We start from the raw sequence: 12,293 nt of genomic DNA, 5'->3' as shown, positions 1-12,293 counted from the left end.
TAGAAGCAAATTCGAGCGGAGAGGAACAGCAGCGGCCCGCTGGCAGGCTGCGGCGCTGGTTGCATTCTTGTTTCCTCCCTCGGAAAGCTGCATTACCAGGCGACCTCTTCCTGGCTTTGAGAGATGTCCAAATGGGAACTATTAACAGAGGCACGCTCCCATTTCTATCTCCATCACAAAGGGCTTCGCTGCCCAGCTTTCTCTCTTTGGCCAGGGATTGGCTGGTGGGTGTGTTGTGGGAAGGAGATCAATGTGTTTGCAGATGGGGCTTCTTAGAATTTTTGAGAACTGGTGCCTTCCAACTCTAAGATTTTAGAAGTCTGTGTCTGTGAGCTGAAAATTCTTCAAAGCGAAGAGGCTAGGATTTCACGATGTGAAGATTCTTCGAGTCCAAAAATGCCTCAGAGCCTAATGTTCTAAGATTTCACCATTCTTAGATTCTCTGAGCCTCCGAGTCCCAGCTTAGGATTCAGAGATGCTGTAAGCCTGGAAGACTTCGTGCTGGGAACTTCTGATTCTGAGACGGGAATATTTCATGACATCTTGGTCGCCTCTGGCTTTCTGGCCTCACTCTCCTTTGATGGAGGTACCTAAGCCATCCTGTGCATCTGTTTCGGGGTTTGTTTTTCCCCCCTACATTGGGATAATATATCAAATGCTAAAGTCTGAGTCAACCAGACCAGAGAGAGCGCGCAGAGCCTGCCATGCCAGCAGAGGCTCTTTGCAAACAGCTCTCTTGGCACAGAAAGAATCTGAGAATACACATGCCTGGGGGTCAATATTAAGGGGTCCCCCAAGGGACTTCCACACCACGTGACAGACATTTGCTGATCAGCTCCCAACCACAGGGCTGGGTGTGGGAGACACAGTGGGTGTGGCAGGCTGCAGAGGCAGAGGGTGAAGGTGGGGCCGGAAGAAGCCTGTTCCCCAGTCCAGGATCTGGAGTTCCACGGTGCAGACTAGGCCAGCCTGTGTTTTGATCCCACACTGACTGAGGAGCTGTCACTCTGAGGGTGACTTCTGGGGAGCAGAGGGCTCAGCATGGCCTGAGGTCCTTAGTGGTGCCCAGCTGCCTTGGGGGAGGCACCTGATCTCTTTACTCCAGGTAGGGCACAGAGATCTGAAGTCACAAGGAGGGACTCATGCTGCGGACTCAAGGGACCATAGGTCGGTGCTGCTGTGGCTGCCATGGAGGCTCAGAGAGGGTAGGGGGACTCAAGAATGGCCATTCTTGGAGGATGGGAAATGAGAGGTGGGTTCTGAAAGATGCGAACATGTGACAGGAAGAGGAAGGAAGAACAGCGTCTCCATGTGAAGTGTGGGAACCAGGACACAGAAGAGACAATGCACAGACGCTCCATGCCTCGGTTTCCACAGCTGTAAAAGAAGACTAATAACACCCGCTCTCCCTGGCCGGGCAGTGAACCCTCCACAGGAAAAAACCAGGCCATTCCCAGGTCTCTGCTCCCAGCACTGTACTGGCCCCACACCAGGCTGCCTGGTTGAATGAGAGAGGAAGCGAGTGAGGGAGAGGAGTCCTGATAGAGGAGAGGCTCTGGGCTGGGCAGGTGTCCAGCGGACTGTGCCGTGACAGGCCGGGCCTCTCTCCGCTCTGCAGACTGGCAGCGAGAGGCAGCAGGATCACCCACCAGAACCAGCGAGCTTCCAGACAAGCAGGTATCAGCAGCAGCCTGCCAGAGACAAGCCTGCCAGCCCCTCCCAGCTGCCGAGAACTCAGGCTCAAAATCTCAGGGTGGCCCAGGGCCTCCAAGATGCGGGCGCCAAGGAGGAACACCGCGGACACAGAACTGAACCGGCCCCGGAAATTGTCTAGCCCACCCTCCCGTGGGACAGCGGGGGCAGCCCAGGCCCGGAGGGGGAAAGGACTAGCCCAGGCTCACCGGCAAAGTGAGTGGGGTCAGGGCTCGAGCCTGCTTTGTATTTGAACTACCCACTTGGTGATTTCCACATTTTGTGTCCATGTTGGAAGGCGTGGAGCTAGTAAACTTCAAGGAGCGGTCTTTGCTGTGGCTTATGCCGTCTCTCTTCATACATACATTCATTCATTCATTCAACAGTACTGGATGGTGGGAGGAGGGGAAGCAGGGATGGTCATATCAGGGTTTCTGGCCATTCATTCTTTCATTCATTCACTTACAGAGCACCTAATAATATGTGCTGGCCCCTCAGGGTATAGACACAGGAGCTCTGACCATAAACCCCGGAGACCCTTCACTAGTCAACTGTGCCTTCTTAGCCAGAGTTGGGGTGCTGTCTTCACGATGGTCCCTTGGGAAGCGGGGGATGTCCTTGTGAACTCCTATTTTAGAATCACCTTTTGATCCCATTTATAAGCCAGGGAGAAAATCTGCTTCAGTACTTTTCAATTATCTCTCTCTACACATATTTTATTATTTTAGCAAGACATGATGGTCTCTGTCCACTCCAGCACACACACACATCACCAGATAAGGCAGTCTAAGAAAAACAAAAACCAGGTCACCTCTCAGATGCCTGAAAAGCATGGACTTTGGCATCAGACACACCTGAGTCTGAAGCCTGAGTCTGCCTGATCCCAGCCAAACGACTTAACCTTTTCAAGCCTCAATTTGCTGTCTGTAAAAGAGACAGGATGCTATCCCCCGTCGCCTCTCCCTGAGGATTAGAGACGATGGACTTATGAGGTCTAACGTAGCACCCTGTACAGAGACAGAGCTCAGAAATGACGACATTGTGGTTTGTGACTCCCTAGTGGGGGGCTGTAGAATTTTACAAATGTTTTGGACAGCCTTGGTGGCCGTACCTGAGCGTGCAGGCTCTACACACACTTGATGGGTAATGTCGGCCTGTTTGTTAAAACACAGCGCAGTACAGAATGGCAGGGTTGTTTCCTCATTGGGCCTCGGAGAACCACGTACTTAGAGGGCTTCTCATCTGATGTCTCCACTGTACCGAGTGGGGGAGGACGGGGGCCCCTGAGAGGGAGAAGGAGGTCTCCTAATCAGCCCAGCAGGTTAGTGGCAGTTGGTACCAGACCCTGCAGGCAGCCGGCAGCACTGATTGATATCTGCAGGTCCCAAGAATGTCACAAGATCTGGACTCCAGGCTCAGGCATCCCCAGGCTCCAGGGGTCAGGGGCCGCCACCACCGCTTATTACTCCAGCTTTACTTTGTTCACAAAGGGTGGGCAGCGGACACGGCTGCGGGGAGAACGTGCCAGGAGGGCAGAGATGCGGCTTCCCACTCGGCCTTCCTCTCTCCCTGTCCTGGAGCCACCCTGGACTCTTCCAAGCACAGGACCTCCATCTAGGTACCCTCTCAACAACCTCCCACAGGTGTCTCCCCATGTGCTCACAAAACCAGCTCCATTGGAAAAGGCTGGTCACTACTGCCCCACTTGACAGGTGGGAACACCAAAGTTATAGACAAGTCTTTGGCTTTAGAGACAGACCTGGGACCTAGAAACAAGCCAGAAACCTAGAAGCAAGTCTCCTATCTCTCAGCCCACTCTGCTGAGCTGTCTGTAACACACCAGGGAACTCTTCAGAGGACCTGCCTTCACCATCCCCGCTCCAGGCCCATAGCCAGAGGCAATCATTTCTCTGTAAGTATAAATTCTCCAAGAAATAAAATTTCTAAGCCCTCAGTGCTAAAGGGGAGAAAGAAACAGAAGAAAAGACTGAAGGAGGAATTGCAGCAGGACATGCAACACCCAGACGGGGAGATCTAGAGAGTCAGCATGGAGCGGCAGCAAGGCACAGCCTTCACTGAGAGTCAGGCCGGCTGGCTCTGTTCCTTATTAGCCACGTGACCTTGGGCGAGTCACCCAGGCTTTCTGAGTGCCCACCTTAGAAAGCGAGCAGGTTGTGAGAATCCAACAAAATGGAAAAGCAAGTGAAACCTCCTGTAGGGTGCGTGGCACATGGAATTGATTATGACCATCCCATGGAACGTCAGGGCTGGAAGCGGCTTGAAAGATGACCTAATCCTGGTGTCTCATTTCAGATAGGAAAAACAAGGCCCAGTGAGGGGAACTGACTTGCCCAAGGTCACACAGCAAACTCAGGTGATGGTGGATCTAACACCCTCAGTTTATATTGAAATCAGAGACCAGGGCCAATAAGCCAGGTCTTCCAAGCCTGTGCAAAGGTGGAAGAAACTCTTTCAGTGGTTCCTCCAGCCCAGGGAATCCCCACACGTAAGCTTTCTTTCTCCACTTAGCAAGGAAAAACGTGGTATTTCTGCCCAGAAGAAAATGTAAAAATTTCAGAAATACTAAAATTAAAACTAAAATCCCAGGTCTTAACAAAAAGGCGCTCTCATTTAAGACTTCTTTTTCCCGCCTTCCTCTCTCATTGCTCCCCCCAAAATATTTTGCAATAACAGTAATGCTGAGAGGAAAGAAAAAATAAAAATCTGATGCACTTAACAGATATTTCAGTATAATAATGCATCACAGATGTTCATATCAAACTGTGCACGCGCACATACAATTTTACTGAGAAGGCTGCCGTGTTTCTGACTTTGGGGTTAGGGGTCCCTAACAACCCCATTCGCCCTGGCTCTGAAATCCCTCCCTTCCCAGTTAGCCCACGGCTGCCCACAGGGAAGGAAGAACAATTTCATCACCTCCCTCCAAAATGATAACAGGACAAATTGGCGGGGTCAGACGCTCTGGCAGGTGGTGAAGGGTGCGTAGATTAGGGAACCAAGAGGAGTCCTGTTTTCTTTTGTTTGGGACTTGCTTCCTGCAGCCCTCTCAAGGAGCTGGACCCAAGAATGATTTTAAGAGCGGGCCCAGGCTGGTGACGGGGTGGGCGCGTTTTTGAAACCAGAGATTTGAGTCTGTTTGATCTTCAAACACCGGCTTTGGAGACTGTCAGCGCGCTCCTCGAGGGCCGATGAATGGTCCTCGACTTCTCCTAAAACAAAACTTCACACACTTCCCAGCAAATGTTTTCAACCTACCAAAGCCGTCATTTGGTTGAACAGCAGTGTTTCCAGACCCCAAAGAAAGATAGTTTTGTTGTTTTAAGAGAGACAGATTAAAGCCAGAGGCCGTTTCACCAGAGGGTCTGTGAGCTCCCTTCAGCTTTGTTGGATTCCTCTGTGGTTGGCACAAAGAGGAAGCTGAGAGTGACGGTGGATCCCCCACCTCCCTGGCCTAAAAAAGATGTCGAAGCCAGACGTGAACAGAGAGGCCTCCCGCAAACCTGCCTCTAAAATGAGATGGGCGGTGAGCGCTGGGGAGCTCGGTGCAGATAATATCATTTCCCGAGGCTGGCAAGGGAAAAGTCACTGCAGAGGGCGAAAGCGGTATGTTCAGAGGAATCAGCGCTGGGCCAGAGAATGCACAGGATTTTCCCCCATGGAGAAGGAGTCAGGCATAGTCAGAACCCTGCGGGGCGTGACTAACCGCCCCAATATTCCTGCCACCAGGGCCCTCTGGGTAAGAACTCCACAATTATGGGAGAGCCAGCAGGAGAACCGACAAACCCGCCTTTCATTTGGCCGGCAAATCAGTCTGGCTTCTTACCTCCCCAGGGACAATATTGCATTTCCCCTGGAAAAACAAAGGCCAGAGATCTCCGGAGGGGGATCAGTTTCTGCCGCTGTTTCCCTGGTGAAGAGCTTGCAACATCTCGGGAGCAGCAAGCAGATCTTGTCCCAGAGGTAGAGCTTCTAGCCCAGCCAATTTATGGGGCCGTTTCCTCAATGGAGGAGCACATCTCGGGACCACGCCTCACTCGGGGCCTCCTTGCGGGAGCCACCAGCCCTGACGCGGAGCCCCCATCCCGGACTGACAGCCCGTTCTCAAGGCACAGATGTGAACTCACTGTTTCCAGGGCCTCGGAGTTGAGTTTGGGGCCAGTGAGTTGTGAGTGACCTCTGACCACGGAGACAGGGCTTTTAATGACATTTTGCTGGATCAGGTCTCTGGCAGCCAGACTTTAAACCCCCGCAGCTCCTCCCTTCTCCCCGCACCCACTCCTGAGGTTCAGAAATCAGAACTGTCAACCTTTAAGTGAACACATTTCTCTGAAATTATTAACCCCAAAACAATCCTTGCTGACTTTCTCCCAGCCTAGAGAGGCAGCCCGAGGGTCGCCTGGAGCTTTGCAAAGGCCCCAGACATTCGGCAGCTCTTAACCTCCAACAGCAAGCCGGGGCTGCCCAGACACCAGGTCCATCACACCTCTCCTGCCCCCCAGCCCCAGGAACCACGTCTCCCCCTGTGCGTCTTCCGTACACATGCCAGCCTCGGACAGCCTCCTGCTCTTGAGACCCCAAGGCCTCGGAAAGCCGGCCACAAACTTGCAACTCCCTCTTTTGTTTTCCATCCCTCTGATGCGCCCAGGCGAGCACGGCAGGCGGGAGCACACATCCCCAACAGGTAAGACCACTGAGCTAGCAGCAAGCACCCGAACTCCCACCCCCAGTTCCAGCACACACCAGCTGGCCCTCAAACCACCACAAAGCAGCCAGAGAGCTGCCTCACAGCCCGAAAGACCTCTCCCTTTTGGGGGACGGACAGGGCCCTGGCTGCCGGAGGAGGAAGGACAAAGGCGCACGGGGGCTGCCGGCTCTGGGGGCCAGGGCGCCGCCAGCCTACCTGGGAGAAGTTGAGCCCGTTGAGCGGATGGCACTGCTCCTCCACCCGCTCCACAGCCCCGGTGCTCTTCCTCATCTTCTCGGCCTGCTGGGCCAGGTAGAGGTCCAGCACGGGCACGCCTCGGGAGCGCACATCAGTCTCCGTGAGTGAGTTCACCATGAGCATCACCCACACGGGCCTCTTGCGCTCCCAGTTGCCGGCGATGGCGTTGAACAGGTAGTCGGCGTAGAGCCCCTTGCCCCGCTGTGCGGGCGTCATCCACGAGGGCATCATCAGCTTCACATAGTCCAGGTGGCGCTTCAGGCGCCAGTAGAGCTCGCGAGGCAGCACGTCCTGCAGGTTCTCCCCGTGTGGCAGCAGCTGGCAGCTGGCCAGTGCCGAGATGGTGTAGGGGTCCGTCAGGTCCAGCTCGAAGTAGACGCGGGCGCTGGCCTGGAAGGCCGCCTTGGAGTTATCTGGGATGAAGTCCCAGACCCGGGTGTAAGGGACGTGGATGGTGCCAAACAGGTAGGCCGGGGGTTCGCGCCGAATGGTCCACAGGAAGGAGTTCAGGTCCCTCTGCTGCAGGGGGAGAAGAGAAGGAAGGCGGTGAGGCTGAAGGCAGCAGAGTAAACCAGGGTTAGCACAGAGAGGGCAGGTGGAGGTGGGACGGAAGGCAGAGACCTACATGGGGCCACTGCAAAGAGCAAGGGCTTTGGAAGCTGAAAGACCCACTTTCAAATCCTGGCTTTGCCCTGTCTTCGCTGTATGATCTTAAGCACATTGTTTCACTTCCACAGACTCAGTTTCCTCATCTGCACAATGGGGGGTGAGAGCCACTACGTCGGGTTGTTGGGAGGATGAAAAGACACAATGTGTGTACATCAGCCCAAAGAGCAGAGCCAGGCACAGAGGAAGGAGGCAGTGAAGGAAGCTCTCCTTACGATCGGTTTTCGCCGTGAGCGCCAAGGAGTGCCATGCTACCTGAGAATATTCACACCCGGCCAAGCCAAACCTGCACTGGTGGTGTTTCACTGGTGTTTCACGGGGAGGGTGGGGGAGCGGGACCGAGAGTCCTGCTCTGGCAAGAAGGGAGGAAGTCATATAACTTTTAAACGCATCCATTAGAAGATATGTGCCAAGAGCAGTCTGAAAGCAGAACACCTATTAGAAACAGCACACCTATGGAAACAGCAACTTCCCATTCATCAGGGGGGTGCGGTTTTCTTTCTGGAGGGCAAGTCTGGGGTGTCAGCTCCTCTGCTCCACCAGCTGACACCACAGATGAGAAAGTGCTTTAAAACCTGCAGGCTAAGAGAAGTCTCCAGGCCCTGGTTTGGGAGGGGAAGATTCCACAGAATTAGTCCCAAGAAATGTACATATTCTGGGTGCTTTCCAGACTCCTCCCCTAAAAAGGCTTACCTGGTCTCCAACCCCAGTCCTCTTCATCTTTTCTACGACCTCAGCTCTGAGGAGGTGGTGTGAGCTGTGAGCGTAGGGGTGAAGGAGGGGCACGGAGACAGGTCATTTCTCCAGGTCCGTTTAGGGCCAGGAGTTAAGGGGCAGGAGAAAGGGACTGTCATTTCTCTCAGGCAAAGTTGTCTTCCATCCAGAAAAACCCCCAGACTGGCCACTGACCATCTGCAAACTTTAGGTCAACTCAGACTTTTTCTGCTTGATTCTAGCACGAATGAAAAGTATGTGTCGGGCTGGGTGGAGGAAACAGCACCTCACTTTACTAACAGCCAAAAACCGTGCACCGCAGCCTACTGGAGACCGACTCATTCCCAGCGCCCAGCGGCCGAGCTCTCTGTTTCCGCACAAGTCAAGATTCCGGAGGTGCACCTTGCCCTGCTGGCTGGGCAGCGAGGGAGGACCCCACAATGCCGTTTCCTGCTCCCCTGGCCTCCAATGCGGGGTTATTTTCAATGCATTAATTTACACTTGGAGGGAGGGATACTGAGGGAATTCAAGGGATTCCTTGGTTTGGAAGGAAAATGAGGAGAACCAGTGAATACTCAACCCCGAGGAACTGCTAGGCCAGCAAGTCCTGGCATTTCCTTTTCGTCTCCTCTGGAATCTTCCCCCTTTTCGTGAAACGGGGGCGCTTGGGAGAGTGGGTGCTGGGGCCCGGGCTGGAGAAGAAGAGAGAAGTGGGGACCAGCATCGGGGAGAAAGTGTGCCGTAGGTCAGAGGGGGAGGGCAGGGGCGAGGGACGCCTGCGAGCGGGCAGAGTGTGCAAACGAGGACGGGTCCGAGGGAAGCCAGAGAAGAGAAGGGCAAGGAACCGTAGAGACAGTCAGAAGCGGACAGAGAGAAGCAGAAGGGTGAAGACAGGACAAAAGTAAGAAAGAAGTGAGTCCAAGGGGGCACAGAGGGGAAACGTCCAGGCAGGACGGAAAGTCGAGGGGAGCCCGAGAGCGTCGGCCGGCGTGTGGGGAAGAAGCGGCAGAGCGGGCGCCCCACCTCGGCTCCCGGCGCGGAGCTGGACCCAGGCGGCAGAAGCCGGGAAGGGCGCCCGAGGAGCGCCCGGCGGGCGGAGGTGGAGCGAGCGGGCTGAGGTGGGTGCGGAAGGCAGGACCCAAAACCACCGTCCCCAGGGGGCTGGAGTGCCCGGGCGGCCGGGAGAGGGGCCGGGCAGGCGCTCGCTCACCGATCCGGGCGGCCGGCACTGTCCTCCGTCCGGGGGCTGCGGGCGGGCGCGGGCGGTGGCGAGGAAGGCGGCGAGCAGCGGCCCCGCCAGGGCGGCGTGCATCCTGCCGGGGCCCGCGGGGCGCGGGGGACCCTCCTGGGCGGCGCCCCCTCCCCGGGGCGGGGAGTCCCCAGCTGAGCACGGAGGTTCCTCTGGAGCGCGGGGCTCCAGCCGCGGGATGCTGGGAGCCCTGTGGGGCGTGGCTGGATGTCCCTGCCGAACCTGGGGGTCCCTCTGGGGCGGGGCTCCGCCTGTTGGAAGAAGGGGACCCTCTGGGGCGGGGCCCCCTCACCAGGGCGCGCAGCTCCGTTGGCCGAGCCCCGGGGTTCTGAGAGTGCGCGGGGGTCCCGGGGCGCGCGGAGGTCCCGGAGCTGCGTCTCGGTCCAGGGGCGCGCGGGGTTCCTGGGGCAGTACCGGGATTCCGGGGCGCACGGGGATCCCGAGGTTATGCTGGGGACCTGGGGCGCGCAAGGGTCCCAGGGGGGCGCGGCGCTCCAGGGGGCGCGCAGTGGGACAAGTGCGGCGGCGGGCGCGGCGGGGGCGGGGGTCGGGTCTGGGGCCCCCGGCTGCCCCTGAGCCGGGCTCAGAGGGGCGGCGGGCGGCCGCGCGGCCGCTGCCCGGGCTCCGCCATGCTGCTCGGCGGCCAGGAGGGAGGGAGAGAGGAGGGCGGGAGAGCGGCGCGGAGCCGGGCCGGGCGGGGGGCTGGGGCCGCCGAGGTGGGGAGGGAGGACCCGGCGCGGGGGCGGGGGCCGGGGGCCGGGGCCGCGCCGGGCCGCACCGGGCCGGGCCGGGCCGCAGGGAGTCGGGGCGAGCTCCGCGCCCGGGCGCGGCGAGGCGGGGTCTGATGGGCATGGCAGGCGCTCGCTCCTCTCTCGCTCCCTCGCTCGCTCCCTCACACACGCGCGCGGAGGGAGGCGAAGCCCGCAGCAGCCACTTCCCAACTTTCCAAACTTCCCAGCGCAACTTTTTCCTCTCCTCCCCTGCCCGCGCCTCCTCCTCCTCCTCCTCCTCCCTCCCTCCCCCTTCCCCTGGCCAGCTCCCCGCCAGGCCGCAGCTTCCGCGCGGGGCCGCCAGAGGGCGCCCTGGCCGAGGCCCCGCTCGCCCAACCTCTGTCCGCTCTGCGGTGGACGCGAACTGGCAGGGCAGCGACAGATTTGGGGACAAGGACCAACCTCGCCCAATGCATCTGATGCGCAAGTCCTTGCGAGAGTGAACGGCGAGAGGGTCAGGAGTGGGCAGGCACTCCCAGACTGGCCGGGAAGACAGCACCCAAAAGAATACAGGGAAGCTGGTATTGACAACTTTGTGTTGCGCGCTGTTCCTAACTCTGGCAGGCCCTTAGTAGGTGCTCTGCCAACACCGGTTGAATTAAAACAAAACAACAAAATAATCTTCCTTTTTCTTCCATTTAAACAATCCCCTGCCATCAGTGTCCTTGGACCCACATAGGATCTCTGGGAGGGGCTCTGGGAGGGTAAGGATTCATATCTCAGTTCCTTAGACCATAAGAATTAAAAGAGTCCTTAAAACCAGCCTCCTTCTGTTCCTGAGAGGCAAATGAAACTTAGGGAAGGCCAAGGGGCAAGGCCCAAGCTTCTGGACCATTTCTAGCAAATGGGGAAACTGAGTCACAAGCACCACTGCTTAGTTCTGTTAAACAGGTGTTCACTGACTCTTCCTGTCCTGACAATGGAGGCTGAAGTGTGAATTGGGTAGAAGTGTCAGGAGCCCACAGCCTAGAGAGGGAGACAGATAGGGACAGACATGCAAGGGGGTGATTAAAATACAGGTGAGTGCCCGGAGAGACAGAAGCACAGAGACGTGGCAACAGAGAGGAAGGGCTCCTAACGGAGCCAGCAGGCTCAGGGAAGAGTCCTGGGAGTGGTCTTGAAGGATAAGTCACAGGGAGCTGAGTGAAGGAGGTGCATGAATTCCTCCAGGTGGAAGAAGAGCAGGTGCCAAGGCGCAGAGGTGGGAGAGCGCGGGTGCCTGCAGGCACCACAAGCAGTTAGGCGTGGCTGGGGCAACAGGCGGCCGCAGGAGCAGATGTTGTGTCTCCTGGCCAGGTTGGAGAGTGTGTACTTTTCTGTACTAGATGACGGGGAGTCATTGCCAGATTTGAAGTAGAGGGTGGCTGGGCAGATCTGTGCCTTTAGGAGGCATGGATGGGAGGGGGCAGGGTGGAGGAAGGGAGACAAGTGGGGAGACGGGCGGTGAGTGGAGAGGTCTTCCTGACCCAGCCCAGTGCTCTCCCACTCATGCCTACGGCGCAAGACTGTGCGGCTGGAGAACAGCCACTCTAGAAGGTTGGGAGAGGAAGACCAGCTGGGCTGGAGGGGCAGAAAGGCTTCCAGGGCATGAGACCCAGGCTTTTGGGAGAAACACGGAAAGGAGGGGGACACCAGGGACTGGCAAGTTGAACCACATGAGATTGCCATGTTTGAGGATCCAAAACGAATAAATGTTGGCAATTTCGTATGGTCCAGCCTACTAGGTGTCCCGAGCAGCTTCAGTCTTAGCCATGCACACATCTAGTGACAGACGCACAGCAGGCCAGAGTGCCCGGATGCTGTGAGAGAACAGTGTGGCTCCATGTTTCCCACACACAGAGCTCTGAGAACTGCAGCTGTGACAACAGAGAAGTCTTTTAAAGAGCCTCCACTCACCGCAGCTCCAAAACCCTACACAGCCACCACTCGGCTTGGTAAGGGTGAGGCGAGACGGTGGGAGGAGAATTAATTCCGCAGAGAGGGAGTGTGATGGTCTTCCAGGGAATTAGAAGACACAAAGCAGAGAGTAGATAAGAAAGGATCTGATCAAGATAAAAAGTGACTCATATAATTAAAGTGATGGTATATGTCAATATGCGTATGTGATATTTTAAATATTCTAGGGTGTTTTCCCTAAAATTATAAAAGTTTTGTTGGCTAATTGTCATGAGTGTCAGTTATGATTTCCTCTTCCATGGCCTTATCCTGTGGCTGTGTGACAAGAGCCAAAATAATTAAC

General features: G+C 56.5%; 1 protein-coding gene across 1 annotated transcript in view; it reads right to left on the bottom strand.

The window, feature by feature from the left end:
• TRABD2B (TraB domain containing 2B) overlaps positions 1–9,880 on the bottom strand; it is a 222,337-nt gene extending 212,457 nt beyond the window's left edge. The window contains exons 1-2 of the mRNA XM_004438521.3: positions 9,246–9,880; positions 6,614–7,174 (exon numbers count right to left, since the gene is read on the bottom strand). Of these exons, the coding sequence (XP_004438578.2) occupies positions 6,614–7,174; positions 9,246–9,347 (663 nt within the window). The 5' untranslated portion in view covers positions 9,348–9,880. The remainder of the gene's footprint in view (positions 1–6,613; positions 7,175–9,245) is intronic.
• Between the last annotated feature and the right edge of the window lie 2,413 nt (positions 9,881–12,293).

This window comes from Ceratotherium simum, chromosome 22, assembly GCF_057802395.1.
Source record: "Ceratotherium simum simum isolate JZ-2026a chromosome 22, ASM5780239v1, whole genome shotgun sequence".
NCBI classification, from domain to species: Eukaryota; Metazoa; Chordata; class Mammalia; order Perissodactyla; family Rhinocerotidae; genus Ceratotherium; species Ceratotherium simum.
This window is presented reverse-complemented; position numbering and strand designations above follow the sequence as displayed.